A 27,682-nucleotide genomic window follows, 5' to 3' on the forward strand; every position below is an offset into this window, starting at 1 on the left:
AGGCCGGGCCAAGCCATGCAATAGGCCAATGGGCCAGACCGGATTTTACATGAAAGGCCCAAGCATAAGCTGAATATATTGGGCTGGGCTCAAACTCGGACTTAATCGGGCTGAAAGAGGCCAGCCCATCTCAGACCTGGGGCGGGTTTTGGGCCGCCCACGGTCTCGGTTCAGTTTTACACCCTAAAGGTAGACAAGTGCCCAGATGCGTCAGTCATGATTGTCGATTCGAACTCTCACAGAATAGCGGCTCTATGAGGGATCCAGAGCGACTCCAGAGTCTCTCTCTCTCTCTCTCTCTCTCTCCAAACCCTATCTCCATAAACGACGAGGACTAAAGTTGTCTAGCTTTTCACTCTACCAGTGAGTCTCTCTTCCTCAGTTCGTGCTTATTGTATTCCCGATTTCGATGTCATGTTACTACTTACAAGTGTTTACAAATATGTATTCAAAGTTATAATTTTGATTTTGTTATGAAACATATGGGTCTCTATATAAGCTTTCCCTCACCATCTCATATTAGAAAAATTGGCATAAGATTGAACAATTGTTTTACGCTGTGTTTGGTTTATGGATTTGGAAATTGAAAAAGAAAATGTTTGTGAGATGTGAATGAAATATAATTACTTTTTTTTTTTTTTGGTATGTTTTTTTTTCAAATCTCTTCTCAAATCAATGAACCAAACGCAAGGTTAGGATACTAACTTCATTGGATATCTGCTTTACTTACATTGGCAAATTTTGTGTAAATATGTGGAGGGTGGTTACTCGAATCTTAGTGTTATTCCGATTAACTGCAAGAATATCTATAACACATGCATATAGATTGAATGGCAATGAGACAAGTGGCCCGTTTGGTATCATTATGACTATATCATTTTAGTTTATTAGCTTAAAATAATTTCTAAATTTGTTTGGTATAGTTTTTATAATCTGTGAAAAAAGTTGAACATGTTTGGTTAAATTAATTGACATAGCTTTTTTGTTGTGTAAATATCCAAAATGTTCTCAAAAGGTATAACTAAGACAAAAGAGATGCGGCACTTTTGTCCATACGTATTTAATCCCCTCACTATCAATCCCCTCACTATTAATCCTCTCACTATCAATCTCCTCACTAACAATCCCCTCCATTCTATCTCTGAAAACAAACGGGGCCTAAGGGTTTTAGATCAGCTAAAAAAAGTTACCACTTGTAGCTTAAGAAAATCTCACTTCTTTTTGGACAAATAAGTTGAAAAGGTCAAATAGGTTATAATTTACAATTGCAATAAAATGTTTGTTATTAATTAACTTCTTAAAACCAAATAAGTTAAATAAGTTGAATTGTGAGTGCTACCAAATGGGGCAAGGTGTTGCTTATAAATGGTAGCATATATAGCAAGCAACTGATTAAACATATTGTTTCCTTGTTTTAGAGTGATCCAAATTAGTGAGGATCATGGGTCCCAAAAGTAGTGGCATAACTATAATTAATTGGGCTTCACTTGTTTGTCAATGGAGAATTACCAAAATTTAGATACGCTAAGTTTTACAGCTTTCTTTTGTGCAAAAATAGAGGTTCTATAAGTAATGATACCCAAGATTGTAGTGTTTTTTTTTTTTTTTTTTTTTTTTTTTTTTTTTTTTTTAATGTTGTTGACTTGTTCACATTGTTATCATAGTTTACTTGTTTGTTGGCACAATGATAAGAAGACAAGACCTTCAAGCAAGGTGCCACACCTCGGAAGGTGTATCATACTCCCTCCGTCCCAAAATAATGGTCTCTTTTGGGGAATCCAACTTTTTTTGATAGTACAATTATTGCATTTGAAAAAAGTTGATTTTCCAAAATTACCCTATTGATAGTACATTTTTTGGGAATATCAATGTCATAATTGTACTTTTTACATTGTTTATTAATTTAAAAGAAGGGCAAAATAGAAAATTTACATTATTTTTGTACTTGATTTTTGAAGAGGGATTAATATTTTGGGACAATAAAAAATGGAATAAGGGACTAATATTTTGGGACGGAGGGAGTAGCTACTTTGTAATGTCCTGACCCATTGGCTAGACAGTTTAAGTTTCTAGACTATATACAAGTGAGTTCACATCCTTTTCTAGTATCGACCATTTTGAAGTTGCGAGGCCTAGCCTAGTTATGCTTCGGGATGGGAACATCACATATCTATTGTAACTCTTTTGGTACAAGCCTTCAGGCTTAACATACCTACTTCCTGACATTCCATGATACAGCCCAAGATTTGATACAGAGGGTAGTTGAGAAACCTTAGGCTTGTAGAATCAAGTGGGCTGTGCCACCTATACCTAAGCCTAGGAGACTACCTTGTTCTCCTTGACTTAAATCTCTTGTAAAGGTATTCGATTTCCAACTTTCCTACCTCTGGCTGAGTGTCTCCACTGCCATCTTCCTCTCTCCTTTAGGTTCCCTTGTCTCTCTCCTTACAGTCAATGATCTAGAGTCATCTCAATGCCTTCCATCTTCCCAGAAGGTCCACCTAGACACCTCAACAATCTACATCCACACTTTTATTATTTTTATCATGGTCCTTTCAAAGTTCTTTGGGTACAAAACAAGAGAAACTACAAGTGGGAATATTGGAAGTGAATAGTAACCTGCTCTGTGGTTTGTCCATTATTAGAATATGGAGGAATCCATTTTGATATATGCAGGATTTGAAATGTGCGTCTGATATTTGTAGTGACTAGTATCAAAGTCTAATTGTTTTAACACCTTTTCAATTTAAAAGCACTTTAGGATTTCAATGAATGTCTGAGTAGAATTGTTTCTAATTTCTTCGACCTTTATGCCAATGTCTCCATATCATAGTACCAGAGTTCAGGCAAAATGTACATACACACCAACAGTAGTTTTATGCAAAATGCTACATAAACTTCAGTTATAGAAGTTTATCTTTGGTTTATTATGTTTCTTTTTTCAGTACAAGATATGTTTAAACACTTAACCTCAAATATATCAACGGTGTTAGATGCTCAGTTATCTAAGAACATTGGAAAATAATGTCTTTTTTTGGGTCTAAATGACACATTTTTATTTTTTTTCCAGAAGATCATACAGGTGAAATTTCTTAATTCCTCACATTTTCTGTTATCGAGTTTAGTGATTGTAGTTGATTTTTAGTTTATTTGATGAAACAATGAAGACCCAACCTATTATAGTTCATTGTCTGAATTATCCTAGAACACATATTTTCCATCAAATAAAATGTTGAAGGTAGAGTAAAGAAATGAAAGGTCATTGTAGTATCTAATGTTGTTTCTTCAGCAGCAATTGCATTGTGGTGGCATGAAACGTGGTGAAGGAGCCTTCCCAAGATTTAAGAATAGAAAAGGAACTAAATCATCTTTATTATGGGTCTGAGAGAGCTTGTATAAAGCAACTATGCGCTGGCATAAGCACTTTTACTAGTCTCTGTGGACAATTTTGTGAAAAAGGGAGGGTTGCATGAAACAATTCAGGTTCCAATAGAAAAGGGAGTGAGAGGGCTGGTATGGGGCAACTACATTTAAAAAAATATTGTTTTACTTTGTCTATTCAAAAAATTTTGAGAAAATGGAGGGTTGTATGAAAAATGTCTGTATGGAAGAAGTATTTGTGATAATTCAATACCTCCTTGCCTATTGGGCAGTTAAAATGCCATCCTTGCATTTTGAGGAGATAGATGGTTCTCATTTTAATGCTGTCCTATGTGGTGCTACTGGACTATGAAAAAAAGTATTTGGTTCAACTATGAAGAGAAGTGGTAGGCATTGGAGATGAAATATGGGAATGGTTTTGGGACTGCCTTGGGGCATTAGACAGGAGTTACGTACCCCTAATTATTTATATCTAAGGTCAAGTAAGAAACAGGAAAAGAAAGAGTTGTTGCGATAATGTATTAGGTGTTTATCCTTGGAATTTAATGTTCACTTATTCTTACCTGGTTCAGAAGGATCGACTGCTGATTATAGAGTTCTGTGTGATGCTTTGGGAAGATCGGATCCATTGATTGTCCCATGTAGAATATATTGTAATGTTGATGCAGGAACAAAAGAAGCCCAGGCCATTCAGCTCCTCTAGGGGGTTTCCTGTTACCATCCCAATGAATGGTCCGTGAGTGGTAACAGTTCACTAATGTACAAAGAATTACCGCTCTTTGCCATTTGACTTATACACTGGCCTATTTTGACGTTACCTTTCTTTTTTGATTTGAAAAGTCAATTGAAGATCATAAGTGCATGCACAATTCTTTATAATCACATATTGAATTCACTATTCAGCGGCCCAATCTTCCAAACGCCCAATCTTCCAAACTAGTTGGGGTTGTTTCGATTTTCTATTTCTTTGAAGGTCATTGTTTAGCCATGGATGTACTTTTCTAAAATATATTAAGATGCTGTACTTGCTGATGGTATTTAGACACATATCAATGTGAATTGCTGTTGTTCTTTTTATGATCCTTCAAGGATGATATGATAGTTTGTTCTGTATTCACTGACCAGGGTTCATTTTTTGCAGACTAACTTCTTGTCTGACTTGTGCCTTGCCACAATTGAAGTTTTTTTTCATTTATATATGGAAACTGAGGATTTGATTGACCTCCCTCCTTCTAGCAATTCAGGCTATAAAAGTGAGAATGACAACCTTCATAATTCTGAGCGTGAGCCCAGTGATGCTGATTCGCATCCAATTAATTGTGAGCTTAAAGAAGATAAGCTAAATGAGGAGATCTCAAGGACTTCTGAGGTTGATGTTGGAAATGGAGACAGCCAACTTTTTATGTCAGCTGACATAGACAGGGATTTGATTGGGTGTTCGTCTATCTTGCAAGCTAGTATTAAATTGAATGAAACCATTTCAGTTGCAGAAGACGTCAAGTGCTTCAGCTCTGGAATACAAAGTGAGAATGGTTGCGTAACCGGTCAAGATGGAAGTCCAATTAGCAATCGAAAGAGAGATGAAAGTCCTATCAGCTATGATGAAATTAGCGACAATTGTATCCTGTTATTTCGTTTCCTTGAATATCTTAGTTGTGTATTGAAAATGCAATTCAAAGAACAAACATTAATTTGTTTTTCTCTCCTTTTATAAGCTATTTTGCCATATTACTTCAAAATATAGCAATCTCTATATATATATGTCATGTCTGCGTGTGGGTGGCAGCACATATGCGCCTTTGTGTGTCCACAGAAACAAGCTTCTTCCTGCAGCTTATAATTAGTTCCCTCATGTTATGTTTGCCATAATTCGTCATGCCAGCCATATCTGGTGTTAAGAAAGCCAGAATGATAGTTGATAAACAGCAACCTTCGGTGCATGTAAAGTATAACTCTTTAACAAGGTATTTTCATGAAAAGAAAGTTGATGTTTCTCCTGCTTTTTTGAAAGGGTACACCTAAAAGAGGACTTTTTAAGATGTGGTTCTTTCTTTCTTCATATTCTGAATGGTTCAGTTTTCCTTAACAGAGACAGTAAACGAGAGCTTGAGGAGCTACTACAGCAGTGGTCGAAATGGCACGCTCAGCATTGCTCTTCTTCTCATGTAAGCCTGATTCTTGTATTTAAGCCAATATTGCTGATTTTCATCTGTCATCATTGTATTCTGTGCGGTGTCCCACTTTCCCCTTTGTGAAAATACTGTACTTCTCTATTACTTTTGGAATGAAGAAGAAACTGAATCATTGGGATCTTTATAGTAAGTGCTTCTGTTAATTTGAATACACTATACTTCTTATTTTTTTGTTAGATATGGATAATATATTGGGCAGTCTTAGATGTGAATATAAAAATTGTGCAATTAGCAGGAATTGAGTTTAAAGCTTATTCTTTTTTCTTTTCTCTTCTTCTTCTTCATCTTTTTTTTTTTTTCATTTTGTTTTTTTTCAACAACTCTGATAAGGTCCCAAATTGACTGGACAGAAACTGGTGGCAGGCAAATAGTCCTTGCATCTTTATATACTGTTTAAGAGTGATGAACATAATAGTATTCTGAAGCGTAATGGAACGGCCTACACATGCACATTGTTTTGGATCTGTTGGACTGCATACAACTCTTTATTGAATGAATCAGCTAAGAGTGAATAATAAATATGGCAGTATAGTTTAGTACCACCAGGTTTCTTGTCCCTTGTGTCTGGTTGGACTGACCAATTATGTGGATTGAGCTGAAACTTTCCAGGGTTGGGATAAGGACCTTCCTTTCTGTTCTGCATCTGACTAATGATATTAGAGCTCTAATAAAAGATGGTGAAATTATTTGATTATCTTGAAATCATTGTAGGCAGTAACTTGGACAATTAGATGTTTGAGGTGAAGATTGACTTGTGTAATTGATCTTGACTTGAATACAATCAAAAGGCTTTTCAGTAATCTGTCTGGTATTGTTTTATATACACAGTGGTGATTTGCTGTTCCTTTTGATGCCTTGCTGTTCCATATTTACAAATATGTAATTGGATTTTTATCTAGGTTATCCAATGGATTTAGTTGCCTCGTCATTTAACTGCATTCTTTCTTCAATATTTCCATTTGATTGGACTCCTGATTCGTATATTTCTATCTGTCCAGGATTCCAATGAAGTCCTGGAATCTGGTGAAGAGACGTTCTTCCCTGCACTTTTTGTTGGTTTGGATAATCCTTCTGCAGTGGTATGTTTTCTTTATGTGTCTCTGATGCATGCTTTATGCATTAGCATGATATCTTATTGAGGAGCATTTGGGTTGTTTTTTGATGTTTCAATGCTTGCTTTCTTGTTTTTGGATAAAATGCACCAAGAGCACCTGTGTACAAGATTTATACAAAATCTAACATCCTCCAACAGAATTAAGTTGTCCAATAAAATTGCCGAAAGAGAAGTTCCTAAAAAAAAAATTGCCGAAAGAGAAAGGGGGCTCACAAAAAACCCCTGTTCTAATGATGAAAGTAAAAAGGTAAAGCTAACTTATGCCTGTGTACTGTGGTAACCACTCATCGAAACTATGGCGATTCTGCTCCCTCCCAATCCACCACATCAAACACGAAGGCGCCACCTTCCAAGCTTTGCCCCCCTTCTTCACATAGCACCCACTTTCCTAGCTTACTTTCCTTATCTCAACCTATTTTGTTGATCCGTTTTTAGTTCACTGAAGTATGAAACTATTAGGTGACTTGAACTATCTTCATTTGTCCTTCCTATTACAAAATAATTTTACGGTTCTGACTCCTTACAAATGCATGCCTGTACTACGTCTACTGATGAAATAAGTAATTTAAATCATTGTTCAGGTTTCAGGAGAAATGGCGCTGCACTATTTGTTAATGATGAACTTGCATGTCATTGTAAGTCAATGGAGGAAAAAAAATCTCAGAATGAGGACTGTTTTTAGACATACCTTACTATATACTTTGACATTAACATAAAATTGCTCTCACATTAGTAAAACATATTACATAAAATCAACCATAATGAATATATATTATCTGTGTCATAATTTTTCATAGGGTAAATTACATTGCCTTCCCTAAGTAATGAGGAAAATAAAATGAGCCCTGCAATGGCATAACTTGTTGAGATATTTGGAGGAGCTCTCTCTTCCCCCATCTGTTGCTCTTTTTAATTCGTCTCCTTTTTCTTCCTGACATAGGACAGCCTAGTATTTTTTTATTCTCTGACTGTGCTGCAATTGAAAAGTGGTAGGCTTGAAGATTAAAACAAGGAATAGACTAAGGGTTTGTAATACAATGGAAGTTAATCCTTGTTAAAGAACGAATATAAAATTGCAACAGTGAAATCTTATGTGCATATATATACCATACATCAAGAATAAAACAGTTGCTTAAGTTGATTATTGTGACAAAAGTGAGAGAGAGTACTGAACTTAAACATTCTGGAACTCAACTTCATCTGAGGACAGTGTTATAACAGGTAAAGAGGTTTCTGATATTTTACAACGTGTGTTACGTGTATAAGATGCATATTGACTGTTTGTTTCATGCTATATATAGTTTCTGGACTTGCTGCTTAACTTGCTCTCACTTTCTTCTTTCATGCAAACTTTTTGTTCAAGAGTGCTTGCATTTTGTTTAAGGTTTTGTGATATACAATTATGTTCCTGCCATATCAGTACATGATAAGTTGCTAGTAGGTCCATCTTCTATGAAGTCATAACTATTCATCCAAGAACTGCATTTACCTTCTATTTTAATATTTTTCTGTTTTTCCTCCAGTACTTAGTTTTTGGGTTATGGAACGCTGTGTGGTTCTACCCGCTACTAGAAAGTTGTTTTATTCAATCGATATGGTCTATCTATTTAGCTAGTCCAAGCAATGCATGCCTTGCCACTTTACTGAGACAAGCAAGAAATTTTGTTAGTTATTAACTTCTATTGGCTAGTGTTTTGTCAAAGATTTCCATTCAAGATTTCCTCGGTTTTGTAGCTAGTATGAAGAAAGCTTGTAGTTTGCAAGTTTCCTTGCAGTGCGTATTATGTTGAAGTTTTCAGTACTCTTTTGTCTGTAGTCTTTCTGGATGGACAATCAAACAAGGAACCAGATGAGCGAGGAGTTTATTGCATTAGATAGGAAGTCTGTTCCACTTTATGATCGTGGATACTCATTGGAAGGGTAAATACTTCTTATTTTGTTTATGATTATGAATACTTTTTTAGTTATAAATGAATCAGTGATTACTACTAAAAATAAATAGGCCGGAGATTGGCCTTTTGAGTTGCAATATCATGTACTCAATATCCATATAGGAATGTAACTTTGTAGTTCAAAATATTTTGATGTTCTTTTATTGTTTGACCAACATGGGAATACATGTGTGATACTAGACGGCACGCCAAATATTCTGGATATATTAGACTTTATCAAATTTGGAATGTAAGCAATAGTTAGGGATGTCACAGGGGAATAATATTATATTAGCTATTGCCTAAGAAGCATAGACACTTCTAAGAAGGTGGTGTGTTTGTGTTGTGTCCGTGTCAGACACCGACACTTGTTGGACACTTTTAGTTGAAAAGCCCAGTCCACACTTCTCCTTAAAACTTAGGTATTAAGGAGAGGGAAACTAAAGCCATATAACTAGCACAGATGGGGCAACTCCAAGCGATGTGAGACACATTTCAATACACCCTCCTGGACCACAACACACGCTAGTTGGACAAATAGCCCACCAGTCACAGGCCCAACTAAGCTCTGATACCAAGAAGATGGTTATAAAATATTGGCTTACCCTCATTTGGGTGAGACCATGTCTATATGTAATCAATATAAGATACATGAAAAAGGAATTAAATAATTACACAATCAAACCCTAAAATTAAATTCCTAAATTAAATATACAATATTTCATATTCCAACATTCCATATTCCAACTCTACTCCTATGGATCCGAATTTGAAACTTTCGGCTGAGTGTGGTGAGCTGCTTTCTGATCCAACTCGCTACTAGAGATTGGTAGGACTTTTGATCTATTTGACTAATACACGACCAGATTTGACATTTGCTGTAAGTGTGGTTAGTCAGTTTATGCATTCACTTCGTACTGCTCACCTTGATGCTGTTCACCACATCTTGAGATATCTCAAGTCATGTCCAGGTTTGGGTTTATTCTTCAATGGTGGGATTCAGACAGGATTGTCCTGTTTTACTGATGCAGACTATGTTGGTTCATTGACTGATAGACGTTCCACTTCTGGGGTATGCACCTTCCTTGGTTGTATCTTCTATCATGGAAAAGCAAAAAACAGGCGGTTGTTTCTCGATCATCTGCTGAAGTTGAATACCGCGCCATGACTCATGGGACATGTGAGTTACTATGGCTTCGGTCCATTCTTATTGAGTTAGGCTTTGAGGAGAATAATTCTTCCAAGCTATTTTGTGACAATAAGTTTGCCATCTTACTTGCCTCTGATTCTGTGCTTCATGAGCGTATTAAGCATATTAAGGATGATATTCATTTTATCTGGGAAAAGGTTCGAGCTGGCATTGTATGTCCTTCATTTGTTCCATCTTCTGATTAGACTGCCGACATCTTCACTAAATCTGTAGGACCATCCTGACTTCGATCTTCCATTGGCAAGCTGGGGTTGGTTGACATCTTTGATTCAGCTTGAGGGGGAGTGTTGGAGTATAGAATGTTGGAATATGGAATATTGTATATTTAATTTAGGAATTTAATTTTAGGATTTGATTGTGTAATTATTTAATTCCTTTTTCATGTATCTTATATTGATTATATATAGACATGATCTCACCCAAATGAGGGTAAGCCAATATTTTATAACTATCTTCTCTTCCCAACACATGTCTGACACTCGTCAAAATGTATCCTATTTTTTGAAAGTATTTTAGATCCGGACAATTGTCGGATACTCGTGTCCTTTGCTTAAACACACATGTTCACCAATTAGACATACATTAAACAAATTATAAGTTTAAACTAATTAACTTAGGATACAATAATGAAAGAAAAAAAATATAAAATATAAAGTAAGTGTTATGTTACATTTTTTATTATATTTGAATGTTATATTCATATATATGACATATTATAAGTATATAAAATTATATATTTCGTGCATGTCCCCTACATGTCGTGTCTTGCATTTTTTGAAAATTAGCATGTCGGCTTCTTAGTTGCAGGAATCATGCAACTTGGTGGCGATTCTGAGTAAGAATTGCGTTTCTGTGGAGAGAGAAACGTGATTCAGTCCAAGGTAGGATCGTAAAGGAGGGAGGGGGAGAGAGAGAGAGAGAGAAATATGGTCTTGCCGTCGATCTGTTACATGGATTCGTTGGTTTAGGGCATGGGTTTCTCGGACACGGCTTCGATTTGTTACATTGCCTTCAATCTCCGTTACATCTAGGGATGGCAATTTGAAACCGGCCCGATGGGGACCCGACCCCGAATCGAGCGGGTTTTCCTCGAAAAATACCCCCGACGGGACGGGGATGGTATTTAAAAATCAATCCCCGAACAGATTCGGGCCGGGGACGGGGATCAATGTCCCAGCCCCGTACCCAGCCCATCCCCGTCCCCGACCCTCGGCCTGATTTATCCCCGATATTAAAGTGGTTTGTAAAGTCAGTGGTCAGTGGTTTGTAAAGTCAGTGGTTTATAACTTTATGGTTTTTTTTTTTTTTTTTTGATAAGCACTGACTTTACCTTATTTCACCTCAGAGCTCATCACTCTCTTCTCTACCTCGTCTCCGTCTCTCATCTCCCTCTAGCTCACTGACTTCTCTCTCTCTCTCTCTCTCTCTCTCAGATCCACAGCCACCACACAGCGTCTCTCATTCACTCCCTCCCTTCTCGACGTCGCCGACTACCACCGCCGCTCACAGATCAGATCTTTTTTTTTTTTTTTTTTAGATCTGTCTTAGATCTGTTTCACATTTTTTTTTTAGATCTGTTTCAGATCTCATCTGTCTCGGATGATGATGTTGTTGTATTTTCTGAATTTATTTTTTTTTTCAGATCTGTTTCATATATATATATATTTTTTTAGATCTGTTTCAGATCTGATCTGTTTCGGATTTTCACAATTTTTTTTTTCAGATCTGTTTCAAATTTGTCTCGGATGATGATGTTGTTGTTGTATTTTCTGAATTTTTTTTTTTTTAGCCTGGGATTGCTCGGGGTCGGGGAAACCCGATCCCCGTTGGGGACGGGGGTGGGGGCAGTGATAGATTCCTCGTCGGGGATCGGGGCCGGGGCTGGGGGAAATTCGACCATCGGGGATCAGGGACGGGGAGGGCGATCCCCGGCCCCGCCCCGCTCCATTGCCATTCCTAGTTACATCGCCTTTGATCTGCTCGCAATCTCCTTTGCACTCTCTGTCTTCATCTCTCTGAATATCCTCTTCTCTTCTTCATCATCTCCTCCTCGTCTTCTTCTTCTTCGTCGTCGTCTTTTTCTTCTTCTTCTTCTTTTCTCTGTCTCTCTCTCTTGTCGATTTGTGTCCCTCTCGTCGATTTGTGTCCCCCTCCCGTTTTTAACATATAATAAATAATATATTTTGTTATATAATAATAAATATAATTAAATCATATGTAATTAAAAAAAAAATCTAATAAAATCTATAAAATAAATCATCCAATTTTTATTTATTATTATTTAAACATATTTTATTATTCCTTATTGGTTATATTTTTTTTATTTATAATATATATATCAATTAAAAATAAAAAATAAATAAATTAACAATAACTCATTATTTAAAAAATATAATCAATAAATAAAATATGTAGTGTGTATTAAAATAAAAATATTTATAAAAAAATTCTAATGTGTATTAAAATATATATATATATATATATATTACCGTTTCCCGAGGTGCTCTCAACCTAAGAAACTTCTATCGGCTCATACTTCCTCGCTCCCGCTCTTGCCCCGCTCCCGCTCTTGCCCCACTCCCGCTTCGTGCAACTAAGGTCGACATGTCCATGTCGTATTCGTGTCGTGTCGCATGTTCGTGTTCGTGCTTCTTAGGCTATAGCTAATAATATATAGGGCTCACTCTTATTTAGAGTGCTTGGTGAAGCCTGCCTACCTAATGGATGTCTTTGTACAATGTACCATTATCAGTGTCTAAGAAGCACAAACATGTACACAGACATCGACATCGACATCGACATCGACATAGGACATGTACACAGACATCGACATCGACATCGGACATAGGACATAATAATTTTCAAAAATTTAAGATAACGACATGACAAGAATACAACAAAAAATGTATATTTATTTTATTTGCCATGAATATGAATGTCATAGCTACAAACAATTAAAAATATTGAAAAACTGAAACTAATTCAATATGAAAAAATAAATCAGTTTTTAAGTTAAACTTTATTCTATATGAAAAATACTATTTAATCCATCATGAATCATTACATCAGAGTTCTTCCCTTGATCATCTTTAAAAATTGTAAGTGTGCTATTATCACAAGTAGATGAAGATAGTTTGGTTTGAGTTTTTAATTGGTGGTGATGATGCTTCATAAGAAAAGTTTAAGGAAGGGTATTTGTCAAATGTGAAAAATTTTCAGCATCAGGGTGCGGAGTGTGTTGAGATGATGCTTTAGAGAAAGAAAGCCTTCCCTTCTATTTTTCTTGCTTCATATAAAGATACTTTGTCGGTGATTTTGTTTGAGGGATGGGTCAGAGTGTTTTTTGGGACATTAGGTTGAAAAGGAACTTGCAAGATTGGGAGTTGGAACAGTTGACTAATCTCCTCAATTTGCTTTATGGGTGTAGAGTTGTTGAAGGCATAATTCATTATGGCAGACTATATCTTGGTGAGGGTGTTTTGATTGAAATCTTTTTATGGAGATTGGAAGAGTGAATTTCCTAGGGGAGGAATTTGGATTGTTGGTCAAGATTATTTTTTATGTGTGGAACACAACACCCATGAGAAGACTCTTACAAGCGACAACTTATCTATGAGGCATCAAATCTTTGTTAATTGGTATTGTCTTAATAAATGTGATGGTGAATCAGCTTCTGTTTGTCAGTTGTTTATTCACTGTAAGTTAACGTAGCTATTGATTGTATGGGTTGGTCTTATTACTGTTTGGGGTGGATTGAGTGTTTCATAGAGATGTGTGGTTAGAGTTGTGTTTGGATGGTGGGGAGATTGGTTGGGGAGGCTTAGGAAGAAGGCTTGGCTCTTATCTCTGTCATGTTTGATGTGGATTTTTTAGAGGGAACATAACAGGAGAACTTTAGAAGGTGTTGACAAGCCTCTGTTAGGCTTGAAAGTTGCATTTTGGCCAACTTGTATAGTTGGACTTCTAGGTATGGAAGATATGAGCTTGAGGTGGCCAGAAGGAGGATCTGGGAAAATGATGGACACTTGGTTGGCAAAGAACCACTAGAGGTAGGGGAGAAAAGAGCGAAGGCAGTTCTAGGAGGGTAGAGAGTACTTGTAAGCTTGCCGAAGGAGGTAGGATTGGCTTCTTGTTTTGCATGCATGAGGAGGGTTCCCTCTTATAGGAGGGTCATGGGACCAATTCAACTATGGACAGGTGGTTCAACTCCCTTGGTTTGGCAATTTAAAAGTTTCCAACTACCCATTTTGCATATGGTCAGAGACTCAGACCTTAAGTTTCTATCATGAGGTTGTAGTGGGTAGGTATGATAGGCCTTGGGGATCATATCATAATGTTTCAGAGGTAGGTATTGTACAATCTTTAAGATATCACAAATCTTTGTCAAAACTTGTTAAAACCTATCACCTACTTCACCCACTTAAACCTACTCCACTAAACCTAACCCACTACACCACTACCACCTCACCTACTCCACTAAACCTAACCCACTACACCACTACCACCTCCACTTCACCTACTCCTTACCTACTACACACTCACCCTCTTCTATATATAGGAATCATGAATCATTGTAATATATATAACATTACATCAATCAATAATACATAATTCATTCTCTCTATTTCTCTATACATCAAATTTTACATGGTATCAGAGCAGGTTTAGCACCTAGTATTTTTCGCTTCACCGGCGGGCGGCAACCTCACCTTAGCCGTCCGCCGAATCTCAACCTAATCCGCTAGAATTTTCTACACATACCTTGAAATTTATTCGAGTCCACCACCACTGCCCATCCTCTCACTGTTGTCCTCCCATACACCACCGTCTCGGTCGTCTTCATCTACCCCCACCGTTGACCTTAACCCGTCGCTGCAGTCCCTTCATCTACCCCCACTGTTGTACTTTATGTTATGTGGGTTTTGTACCTGAAGCAAAATTTTTAATCGTTCCAGTGGCGCTACAGCAGTGCGTGATACGCCTATGGCTACTCCTCCAGCGACGAGAGACTTGCAGATACTGAGAATCGCATAGCTCGGAGCCTTAACACCTTCTCTCGCGAACTTAGCCTCTTCAGCGAGATTCACGATCGTCGAAACCGCAGATTCACCGGTCTTCACGTCCTCAAAACCTGCAAATCTTCAAAAACAGCTGAAAAATGTACTGCACTTATGGAATCTTTAGTGGGTTTTGATGAGGGCAGAACAACATTGACATCTGAAGAAGGTGGAGTGCTTGCAGTGGTCGAAGTTCTGGAAAGTGGGTCTCTTCAAAGCCGTGAGCACGCAGTGGATGTGTGAGGCTTCCTCACCAGAGTGTTTCTCTCCATTGTTACTTGGAATCCAAAACAAACCAATACTTTGCCTCTCTCTCTGCCTCTCTCTACAACTGCACACACTGTGTGGCTTTCTCTCTCTTCAAGCACCACCACCCAAAAGCGAGATCCGTCCCTTTCTTAATACAATACATCTTGCTGTTTTTTCATTTCAAGTGAGTCCTCATCTCAATTAGTGAACCCCACTGCCTGACACTGTCTCGGTACTTGAAAGACACTGGACTATTGAGCCTCATGGTCCATCCCACTTTCTTTATATATATATATATATATATCTCTTTTTCTTATATTAAAAAACTGATAGACAGACTACACCACACATACATGCACGACATCCCTTTTATTCTTTTTTAAATCCCCCACTTTACCTTTCTTTCTTTTTCTCTTCCCTTTTCCAACCTTCTCCACTCATTTATTTTATTATTATTTTGTACAAATCCAACCCATCCTTTTTCTTTTTCATTCTTTCCACACACTCATGTTCCCCACTCAACTTTTTTACTCCATCTTTTGAAAAGCAACCAACACACCCGCCCACAACTTTAAATCTCCCATTTCTTTTTTATTTTTTTATTACTTTCACATTCACACACTTCTCTTCAATTTTCTTTTCTTTTATACTTTATTTTTTTTATTTTTTTTATTTTTAGTCTTCCATCCGAAGAACATGGGTATGACAAAAAAAAAAAAAAAAAAAAAAAAACAAAACAAAACAAAAAAAGACGCAGGAAGATCTGCACACCAAACTCATTTTATTCATGTCAGGGCTCACCCCGATCACCATGTTTCAACATACAAAAAAAAAAAAAAAAAAAAAAACACCCACATTCACAGGTGGGATTTTTCTTCTCTACTCTGCCGCCGGTCTTTTCTTCTTGCCTCTGTCCTGGGCGGCCCTTGACGGTGTTGCCTCCGTGTTTCCCACTCCACTGGGCACGATCACTACTCCCTGCTCCTCCACTGCAGCATATGGCGGCCCTCCAAATCGGAACATCACGGTGGCCTTTCGTTTCAGCTCCTTGTTTTCCGCCTTTAGCACACTTATCTCTGCTCGCGCATCCTTATACATGCGTTGGAGCAGAGCCAGTTGGGAGTTTAACTGTTGCACCTCATTTGTCCTGCTCTGCAGCCGGTGCGACAAGTTTGTGACCGCAGTCATGGTTTCCACACATGACTTCAGAGTATACTGATTGGCCTCAATATCAGTTTGCACCGCCATTTTTTGCTCCACCGACCGCATCGGAAAGTTCAACGGAGCAAACACAGAGGTGTTTGGTTGAGGTTCACTGGCCACCGCACCAGTTCTCTCTCTTGTTGACTCATTGAGGTCGGGAAAGAGAGTGAGCAGCCCATGGGAAGACGAAGCCATTTTCTGGGCAACAGAGTGTTACAGAGTATTACAGAGTTTCTCTCTCAGCAAAGGAAGAGTTTTTTTCAGAGGATTTTCAGAAGTTTTTTGCTTCTGCCTCAGCCTCAGCCTCCGTCTTGGTTAAATAGCCGAGGCAGCCACGCGTATCGCGCGCCACTTGACGCCAGACGACAAACGGGCGCGCCAGCCAAGGCACTCACGTGCCTCGCCATCATATCTGGCACGCCTTTTTATGGATTGGGCACGCCTTTTGATGACACGCCTTTTGAAAGATTGGGCACACCTTTTGAGGGTGCGACTTTTTAAGGGTCCGACAAGACTCTGTAAACTGTCCCGACATTGATTCCGGTTAGCTCCTTCATGGGTCCGACAAGACTCTGTAAACTGTCCCGACATTGATTCCGGTTAGTTTCTACGTGGGTCCGACAAGACTCTGTAAACTGTCCCGACATTGATTCCGGTTAGCTCCTTCATGGGTCCAACAAGACTCTGTAAACTGTCGGCAAAACTCTGTAAACTGTCACAACAACTGTCACAACATTGTCTGCTACAACGGTCCGACATGACCCCATAAACTGTCTTCTACATCGGTCTGACACCACCATACAGTGTCATCTACAACGTTATGACACCCCCATACAGTGTCCTCTACAACGTTATGACACCACCATACAGTGTCCTCTACAACGTTATGACACCACCATCCCGTGTCTTCACCAATGGTCTGACACGACCATACAGTGTCTCCTATCCTCTTTTCTTTTATGTATTCGTCTATTTTCTTGTTTTGTTACTCTCTCCAAACTCAAGTTGGCTAGTTCCTATCCCCCTTGAGTTTGCGGGGGGCTGTTAAAACCTATCACCTACTTCACCCACTTAAACCTACTCCACTAAACCTAACCCACTACACCACTACCACCTCACCTACTCCACTAAACCTAACCCACTACACCACTACCACCTCCACTTCACCTACTCCTTACCTACTACACACTCACCCTCTTCTATATATAGGAATCATGAATCATTGTAATATATATAACATTACATCAATCAATAATACATAATTCATTCTCTCTATTTCTCTATACATCAAATTTTACAAAACCCTTCTCTCTAGGACTGGTCAAGGTGGAGTGACCTTGACCATCTCGACTCTAACTTCCAAGCCACAAATTTTCAAGTGATCTTGAGTGAAGATCTTAGTCCCTGCTTGTGACGTAGGTTAATTTGGTAGCATTTCTGAGACCAAGTATGAGTGGGGTGCCGAAGATCATTTGTATAGATCATGCAGAAGAGTTAAATGGTTGCTTGATCCAAAGGGGAGCATGTAGAAATGCACTATTGACATGTGGTGCCAACTAATAAATGGAGACGATGTGGCCATGACACATAGAGATGAATACATATACCTAAGTTAGGAAAGTTATACACCTTCTCACCCTTTTTAATTGTAGACTTGTATCATTTGCGCAATTCTGTAGGCTTGGATTATTTGGACTTGTGAGAATCTTTAGGCCTTTTTGTCTTTCGAGTGTATAAGACTTTTTTTTATAAACCTTCTTAGGTTATTGTGATGTAACATTTTTGTAAATCGGCATCATCCCCTTTTGATGTTTTTAATATAATTTGTTTTACTTGCAAAATAATATATATCAATATAGGTCTATTCTCTGGTTGGGTTTGTTCTGACTCGTTGACCTGGAAGAAAAATATTCTTCCTTTTTTCCAATTCATGACTGAACTAGAAGTGACTGAAAATTGAACCAGCCAACTTCTCGTCCAGGTTCTAGTTAGATCAAAGTGACTTCCATCCCTATCGTCTTACCCATACATATTTCCAAGACATGGAACTTGTGTTTGTGTACATGACAGAAATGCTGCTAGAAGGCAGGCATATTTTTTGTACAAGAACTATGAGTTGTGGTATTTCTTATGCTTATTAATGCGGTTCATTTTTTTAATGCATGCTGGGGGTTATTCTGGCTCTACAGTAAGAAAGTGATTTGAACTGCTTGCTTACCTTATCTGGTACCGTAGCAATTGCGTGCCTGCCTTTTCAGCCTTTCTGCTTTTCTCTTTCCCTTGGTACACCGTGAGTCAATGATTGATCCTTACTGCATAACAGAACTTTTTCATTTTGTTATTTTACCTCAACCCACAAATTCACTTCAAGTTGACAGTTGGTGCACTTGATTTCCTAAACAAGGTTGTTTATATAACTAAGTTGTTGAAGTACACAAATATTTTTACCTGAGCATAAATGAAGTTTTATTTGTTTTAATGTAATACATGCGTGCTTCTGTCTCTTAGAAATAGTCTTCTAACAAGATATTAGAAAGTTTCGTTTGGAACTTTTGGTTAATAACTACTTTTTGTATTCATGCAAATTTACCAGAAAACACTATTTTTGTTTCAATAGCACGTTCCAAAATGAGGTACACTTTTATTCCGAAACAGTGAATTGAGCAGTCCAAACCAATCCCAAAAATATTTTCCAATTTAAACCTTAAAAGTTCCCTTAGGAGGAAGACAAATCAAATATGATAAATTAAATCTAAGGAGAGTAGAGTTTTGATGTGACAACATAACAAATTGGTCATAATGCTCACAAAAATGTGTTGTAATATGATTAATTTGATAAAGAAAACCAACATTTTATTAGATGTCTAATTGTTAAAAAAAAAAAGAAGAAGCTTTACAAGTATTCTATTATAGTAATATAAACAAGTCTATTCCTATCGTACCACATTTTTGAGAATGTGGCTCCCATTTCACATACCGAACGATCCACTTTGTAGGTAACATAGTATTCATGATTGTTGGCATGTGGTTGCCAATAGTTGTGTTGGATGCATATCCCATGACGCCAAAAGACCCAAAACAGCTGGCAGATTTTGAATCATCCATATATCATGGTTGGTTAGTTTCAAATATGAACGGATCAAAGTCTAACTAAGATAATTTCCTTGTTGCTGTCCATGGAAAATATGATTTTAGTGTATCGAAACTTTAGTTTGTCCTCCTAAGGATTGAAATTTGAATGCTTTGTTGCGATAAAATTCTTAAGCTGATCACCTGAAACATATGTAGAGTAATTGGCCATTGTTGACACATTTCATGCCTCTTATGGACATGCTTGCCTCAAAAGAAAGCCAACCAATGATTTTCTACCCTATTGGTTCTTATGATTCTCCATCCTCTAATGGTGGTGTGATTTATAGAACGCTTTTTAGTCTTTTTTTTTTGGTACCAAGAATCCCTTCTGCCTATATATTGCACTTGTTTTGTTCAACTGCCTAGCATATAGTTACATATTATTTGTTGTGTTGTAGGGGTTTGAAAGTAGTAGATGCTTCCCGGTGTTTCAATTGTGGTTCCTACAACCACTCATTGAAGGAATGCCCAAAACCTCGTGACAATGTAGCTGTTAATAATGCTCGCAAGCAGCACAAGTCAAGATGTAATAAAAATGCTGGTTCTCGTAATCCAACTCGATACTACCAAAATTCTGCTGGGGGAAAGTATGATGGTTTAAGGCCAGGTGTCCTTGATGCTGAAACACGGAAACTTCTTGGTCTTGGGGTAATATGGATCATTCTTTTGCATGCAAAGGCTTGCTACTTTTTCTGTTAGTGTTTATGTGAACTTTTATTTGCTGAGTGATTTATGTTACCTGTTTTTCTGTTTCATTTGAAGTTTATTGCAGGAATCTGTATGATTGCATTTAACTCTTTCAGAACACTTATTTTCTTTTAACTTTAGGGAATTTGAAATGCTTCATTTTATTTTCTAGCTTCAGATTGCTTGTTAACTTTTTTGACTTACTGTTAACTTTATTATAGGATTTTTTTGCATTAAAAAAAAAAAAAAAAAAACCTTCTTCTGCACATGTACAGGAGCTTGATCCACCTCCTTGGCTTAACAGAATGCGACAAATGGGATATCCACCAGGATATCTAGGTAAACTTTTTTTTATTTACTTAAACTCTTGGTAACCAACTACATGTCTTCTTACATATCTACCTTGCAGTCTATGAAGCACGGATACTTCAAAAAAGGTGACGTATCCATATCGGATACTTATCGGATACCGATACTCCTCGGATATTCGCGGATACGTATCGGATACTTTTTAAAAGTATCGGATACTTCTTAATTAATTTTTTATTAATTTTGAAGTATCGAATACTTAATTTTGAAGTATCGAATACTCGAAGTTACATAATACTTATAATATTTTGTTTAATTCTTTGATAAGAGGAATATAGTGAGAGTTAAAGTAATAGAATTTGTCAAATTGATGTATCCTTGTTGTCTCTCTCACTTCTCTCTCGCTTTCTCACTCTCTCACGTTTCTTCTCTCTGCTCTCATTCTTTTTTTGGTGTTGGCATGTAAGGATGATGTTTAATTTGCATTTGCATTTGCATTTGCATTTGCATTTGCTTTTGCTTTTGCTTTTAGTTTTGGATGTTTTATGAATGTTTGAGCACTTTTAGATTAATAGGAATCCCTCTCTTTATTTATTAATTTATTTTAAGTTTTATTTTCATGCATATTACATTATTAAAATTATAAATTTTTTTTTTTTACGAATGTATCCCCGCTGTACCTGTATCATACTTTTTCAAATTTTGACATATCGCCATAGCCACATCCCCATATCACCATATCCGTATCCGTGCTTCCTAGGCTATCATTGATGACTTAAAAAAGTATATTTGCCGAAATTTTTATTTAAGAATGGTTTTTTGGCTTTAGCTAAGGTCTTGTGATATTCACTGATGAATGGGAACAAGTTGAAGCTATTGACCTTGAAGACTCTTAGTTTTATAGGAATCGTTCTTCTTTATCAAGTTCTCTTTTGCTTTAGGTTTTATTTTTATGCATACTGCGTCACTAAAAATTGTTAAAATAATATTTTTTACGAACGTATCCCCGCCGTACCCGTATCCGGATTGTATCGTATCCGTATCCCGTATCTGTATCCGTGCTTCCTAGCTTTCAGTATTCTTTGTTTTTAGGATAAATTGCAAATATACCCCCTGAGATTTATTAAAAATACGAGTATTCCCCTCACGTCTAAGAAATTACATCCTGCCCGTTGAGGTTTTCAATCACATAACAATGGCCTCTTTCTTTAATCAACTGTTAAGTCAAACTAATAGTGTATGGCCCCCTCCTAGATTACTTTTACGCTGTGTTTGGTTGGGGGATTTGGGGAGGGATTTGGAAAGGAAAAGAGAAAAGGTGTGTGAAACTAGGTGGAATATAGATATGTTTTGTTCACATTTCACCTACCTTTTTCATTTCCCTTTCCAAATCCCTCCTCAAATCCCTCAACCAAACACAGCATTAGGGAAATGCTATGGTACGCACCCTCAAAAAGGTGTGTACCGTATGCAAGTTCTAACATTTGTGGATTGATTACAACAAATGTCATAACTCAATCCTATGGGAGTCATAATTATTAAAAAAAATTAAGTTATAACCAAACATCACATAAGATTTAACTAAAAAGCTCTTGGGTCACAACATTCGGGTGCATGTGGTATAGACTTTCCCTAACTTTTATGAAGTTAAAACACTTTATTTCTTTTTTCTTTTTCTTTTATTTTATTCATCTCACCTTCCTTATTTCTCATTTCCTCTAGTAACACCATTTCCCCCAACCATTGCACTAACCCCCCAGTCTTGGTCAGCACCATCATCATTATTGTCTACAAGCGTTTGGTGCATCATCGAGAAGGGTTAGAGAATATTGTGGTGGTGTAGAGAGGGGGATTTGGTGGTGAGTGGATGAAAATAAGAGTAGTATGATAATTTTATTTTAGTATTAGAGTGTATTTGGGTATAAATACATACATTTTTTCTTTTTTTCTGTTAGGTCAGTTGCAAGAAAAAATCTAACAAAGAGGTATTTGTAATTTTTTAGAATGTGAGGGGGGAATCTGTATTTTTGACAAACTTCAAGGGTGTATTTGTGGAATTTACCCTCTTTTTATTTGTAGTTGTGTTAATTGGATTTTTGGAGTGCACATACCTATGAAGCACATATACTTCTAAAAGAGGGACACATCTGTATCAGATATCGATACTCTTTGGATACTTGCGGACGTATTGGATACTTGTTAAAAGTATTAGATACTTCTTAATTAATTTTTCATTAATTTTGAAGTATCGGATACTTCAAGTCACGTATTAATTCTTTGACAAAATTAGAATTGTAGCATTTCTTGCATAGCATTATAATATAATATAATTTTGAGGATTAACACATGAAAATTGTTCAATACTTTGCTTAGTTCTTTGATAAGAACATAGTGAGTTAATATAATAGAATTTGTCAAATTAGCTTATCCTGTAGAAAGTAAAAATTAACAAGATAATATAACAATAGTAAAATTAAATATCAATAAATAAATAAGTAAACTTGCATACAATATTTTTTATTAGTGTAGAAGGAAAAAGCACGTGGACAAGTTGTTGATTGTTCTGTTAGTATAATATAAACATAATAGACTTGATATTATAATTTATAAAATCTATTGACAATACCTAATTCTTAAAGATGAGTATTTTCATTAGAAAATTATAGTGTGATTTTTCAACATTCTTAAGTTTATGTGTACCTCACTAATAATTATTTTTAAAAATAATATTTTTTTTTTACCAACGTATCCTAACTGTATCTGTATTTTACTTTTTTAGGTTTTGGCGTATTGCCGTAGCCGTAGCCATATCCATATCCATATCCGTATCTTGTATCCGTATATGTGCTTCTTAGGCACACAAGTGAATTAATTTAGCCTTGTACTTAATTTTGGTTTTGGAGTTGTTTTCTTTTTCTAGCATTTGTAGCGTCTTCTTTTTGCTCTCATTCTAAGTATGGGTTCATATGTTCCCGAATGAGGGCTGTCTGGAAATCTTTAAACCTTGCTCTAGTTTCCACTTCCTGTGGTTAGATTGAGGTTGGTTGTTTTGGTCATCCAAAATTAGTCCTAACAGACTTTTGGAAAAGTGGCTATTTTAGTGGTTTTTTTGCTTTTTTGCTAAAATGAGTTGAAAAGGATTAATGTATTTGGGAAGAACTTTTTGCTTTTTATGAAAAAATATGCTAAAAGTAGAGCGAAAGGGAAGGAATCTTTGACTTTTTGTACGAGTTGAAAACGTTTTGACTTTTTTTGTGCCTTTTTGGCTAAAAGCCTATTGCCAAACGGAAAGCATAGGAAAGCCACAATAGTATGTTAAAATCACTCAGTTTAGAATGTCAAACTCTAGGAGAATGTAATCCATCATTTAGTATCAACGAAAATTATTAAAGTGGTAAGTAAAGGTAATGTACTAGCTTATTATCATAAACAAAAAAAAAGGGTAGGATGCTGACATTTCAACTTAATGTATATATCTCAATTAATTTTGCGTGATGTATGGAATCATGCTTTATACACGTTAGAAGTTTGCATGGGTGAACTTAGCTAAAGCATTTTTTTTCATGATAGTAGATACACTTTTTTTAGGTTACTTGGACCAGTAGGCGTTAGAATAGCATTAGAGTCGACTTGTGCACGTGACCATGTGAGTGACTGTTCTGGGCTAACAGCGAGCTGGTTATGGTATTTTGATTGATTATGTGCCCCTAGCATGGACACGAGGGTTTAAAGGGATGGAGCTTGTAACGATGGATGTTTGCATGAATGATCCTGTGTATACAAAGGACCACTAGCTTACTACTAAGCGACTTGGCTTAAATGACACACAATCAAGATTAATGGTTTTTGTAAATATGAAAGTAAAATTTCATCTCCACTGCTTGTGGTTTCTCATTATAAGATATACTTTTTTTTTTTTTATAGTAAAATTTTACTTTGGTAGGGTGTGTCCTTGTGTGATTTGTTTGTGAACTCGTAGTGAAGATATGATTCCTAATTGATTGATAGTAAAATTTTATTGTGAATTAGAGTAAAATTTTATTGTAAATAATAGTAAAATTTTACTGTTTACGTCAATTTCGTCGGTAATTTTTTTATTTTTTTATAGAATTTCATAGTCAATTTGGATCTTGTTTGATAGATTTTGATGATAGAATTCTAAAACTATTAATTTTATTAAAAAGCGACATCTAGATCAAAAGTTATATCATTTTAAAGTTTAAAATATTAAATTAGTCATTAACCCCTGGTTTGGCTATCATTTTGGAGCTAAAAAAAGTACAAAATGACAAAATAGGCTAATAATAAGATAAAATATCACATCTAACTCATAATCATTACACTTTTTCTCTCTCAAAAGTCAAAAAGGCCAAAAAATCCAAGCCAAAATAGGCTAAAAAAGTCCCAATACAAAAAAGTTGGTTATATTAGCCAATGCCAAACGAAGCTTAAGGATATTTTGGTAATAGTGACGTGTGTTGAACTTTTCAAGGAAATTTTTTTATGCTTATCCTTAATGCATTAAAGTTTTATTATGAGGGAACTTTGACCAAATTTCCCTAAACATTTTCGGCCATATTAGTGACCCCCCCTTTTTTCAAGTTACTTGGGAGCAGAGTTGGGCATTAGATACTCTGTTGAGGTATGCCCAACCCAGTGTGTTATTTTTGTTTCCCAATTTCAGACTGGCTAAGAAGATTCCTTAAAATCCTCAAAACTTTTTTTTTCTTTTCTTTTCATTGCTTGCCCCTCCTATATTTATTCTGTTCATGTTTTGGCAACTTCACTTAAAATTCTAATTCCATTTGGCTCTCCTATCATTTTTGTTGGAATTTTTTTAGATCCAGAAGTTGAGGAACAGGAGCAGCCTTCAGGGATTACAATATTTACTGATGAGGGAAATGAGGAAGAAAAGGAAGATGATGGGGAAATTGGGAAAATCCTTGAGAAGGTCTATCCCGACCTGCCTAGGAAAATGAATGCTGAGTTTCCGGGAATAAATGCACCAATACCTGAAAATGCAGATGAAAGACGATGGACAACAGCTGGGCCTTCAAGTTCCGATTTAGCCAAGAATCAATCACACTGCAGATCTAACTTTTCATTGGACTCGATTAACAGAGGCATGCATCACAGGCAAAGGTGGTCTAGGGATATCAGAAATGAAGGGCCTCCCGGCATTGACCCAGGATTTAGCCCCACACTGTCTGGCTACACTTCCCAGAGTGCACAAGGTAATATTTCCGTACCAATAAGCCCTAGTTTTGGAAGGACCATGTCAGATGGAGGTAGGAGCCGTTTAGTCTATGAAGGTTCTTTAACTCCTGGTTCACACAGTTCTGTACCATGTTTGTCCCAATATAGACTGTTTTCACAACAAAATTATGGCTCTGCAAGTTTTGAAAAAAAGAGACGATGACAATAGGAATGATTTCAACCCTAATTTTCCATCTCATCAGCACCCCCATCAGAGTAGGAGGTAATGGCCTCAATGTGATCATAATCTTCAGTAGGGGATTGTTTTTGTAACAAACTACATGAAAATTCTTTGTTATATTTCTACTGAGGCTAGATAGTAGGTGATCTTTAGATCAGATGGCCTTGTGAAGATGTATCTTCATAAGCGATTTGCTAGTCATTCTATTAGTCTAACACCTTTTGACTCTTGACCCTTTTAATTAATCTTTTGTTTGTTTGTTTTTTTTTTTTGTGGCTGCTGGTGCTCTTGTTTATCAGTTGTGGAATGTTTGTTTCAAAAAAAATAAAATAAAATAAAATAAAATAAAATTGTGGAATGCTTTATGGCTGTGGACAAAACTAGGAAGATGGAAAGTGATAAAAAAAAATAGTATGTATGGTGTAGGTTAAAATTTCATATGTTCATGATGAATTTGTTTTACGGGCTTTATTTTTTGGTAATTTTTTTGACCACTTTTTCTGGCTCCGTAGCATTGATATTGGTGTGTTTTTTCATCAATGATATAATAACTTTTAGGTAAAATAACAGAGCAACCCATGATGTTTCTTACAATTACAAGAACACCCCATATATTTTTGAATATTACGGAGCACCTCTAGAGGTTTTCGAAGTTTTTTGAAATAAATTGAACAGCCCCATGAGCCATACCATATCTGTCAAAGCATGCATGCGATGGTTGTTCAAAACTCTGCAAAGAAAGTAAAAGGAAAAGAAATTTTATACAAGAAGAAGAAGAGGAATCCATCTAAGAATTTCTGATTAATCTGTATTGTTATGGTTGTGCATGTAAAAGATGAAAAGTTCTATGCATACAATAAAGTGAAGCAATGAGGTGAGTGAAGTGAAGCTCTGTGAAGTTTACATGAATTAGTTAGTATTGAAATTTTGAGTATGGCAGCCATTTATTCAGAGAGATGGAAACTGGAATTTGCCTCTTGTTCATGCCTGGATGATGTGAAGCAACAAGTCCTAGTACGAAGCTGAATATGCAAATGCTTCAAACGAAATTAAGGAACATGTTAACTACATTAAGGAACATGTTATCCCAATTAAAAGGTGTATTGCCCTGTTCGACATTGATGTAAGTCAATATATTTAAAGCACGATTATTTTGCAGTCTCTCCTTCAATCTTGTTGAAATTCTGCAGCTAACAACACTTTGCTTGGTTTGAATCTTTCTAATAACACTTCTCAAAAAATTATACTTTTTTGCTTTTCATATTTTTTTTGTTTTTACTGAATTTTTTAAAAATATTTTACGCAATTTTTTTAATTTTTAGACACATCTAATATAAATACACTTAAAAAGTATAATTTTCATGAATTTTTTTTAAAAAAAATTTACTAAATATAAAAAATACAAAAAAAAAGAAAAAAAACTCAATGAGGTTGCTTGTTCCCATTTTTTTTAAAATATTTTTCAGAAAATTTTACTTTCTTGTTTTTTGTGTTTTTTTGTTTTTACTGAATTTTTTTAATATTTTAGGCAATTTTTTTACTTTTTAGACACACCTAACATAAATACACCTAAAAAGTAAAAAAATTATAAAAAAAATCTTTTAAAAATTCACTAAATACCAAAAATACAAAAAAAATTATAAGAATTTAGTATATTTTTTGTACTTTTATGTATTTATTAATTTTTAAAATATTTTTTCACAATTTTTTTTACTTTTTAGATACATCTAAGCAAGGTGCATCTAAAAAAGTAAAAATTTTTTTTAAATTTTTTAAAATA

General features: G+C 36.1%; 1 protein-coding gene across 3 annotated transcripts; it reads left to right on the forward strand.

Annotated features, from left to right (window-relative positions):
• The first annotated feature begins 216 nt into the window (after positions 1–216).
• On the forward strand, positions 217–26,168 carry LOC114289398 (uncharacterized). 3 transcript variants are annotated; one of them, XM_082874093.1, is made up of 9 exons: positions 217–363; positions 4,523–5,000; positions 5,264–5,345; positions 5,471–5,546; positions 6,572–6,652; positions 8,504–8,607; positions 19,868–20,117; positions 20,432–20,495; positions 25,307–26,168. In XM_082874093.1, the coding sequence occupies exons 2-9, from the start codon at positions 4,580–4,582 to the stop codon at positions 25,882–25,884; spliced, it is 1,656 nt and encodes a 551-aa protein (XP_082730219.1). In that variant the 5' UTR covers positions 217–363; positions 4,523–4,579; the 3' UTR covers positions 25,885–26,168. The 3 variants fall into 3 exon arrangements, with proteins under 3 accessions (XP_082730219.1, XP_082730221.1, XP_082730220.1); XM_082874095.1 differs by lacking the exon at positions 20,432–20,495; XM_082874094.1 differs by lacking the exons at positions 5,264–5,345; positions 8,504–8,607 and having other exon boundaries at positions 5,477–5,546.
• The last annotated feature ends 1,514 nt before the right edge of the window (positions 26,169–27,682 follow it).

Source organism: Camellia sinensis, chromosome 6 (assembly GCF_055761805.1).
Source record: "Camellia sinensis isolate YWXY chromosome 6, ASM5576180v1, whole genome shotgun sequence".
NCBI classification, from domain to species: domain Eukaryota; kingdom Viridiplantae; phylum Streptophyta; class Magnoliopsida; order Ericales; family Theaceae; genus Camellia; species Camellia sinensis.

Excerpts from the sequence above, each read along its gene's own strand:
- LOC114289398 (XM_082874093.1), top strand. The coding sequence starts at position 4,580 with ATGGAAACTGAGGATTTGATTGACCTCCCTCCTTCTAGCAATTCAGGC. Across the intron at positions 8,608-19,867 it reads CGTGGATACTCATTGGAAGG|GGGTTTGAAAGTAGTAGATG; the intron begins GTAAATACTTCT and ends GTTGTGTTGTAG. Across the intron at positions 20,496-25,306 it reads ATATCCACCAGGATATCTAG|ATCCAGAAGTTGAGGAACAG; the intron begins GTAAACTTTTTT and ends GAATTTTTTTAG.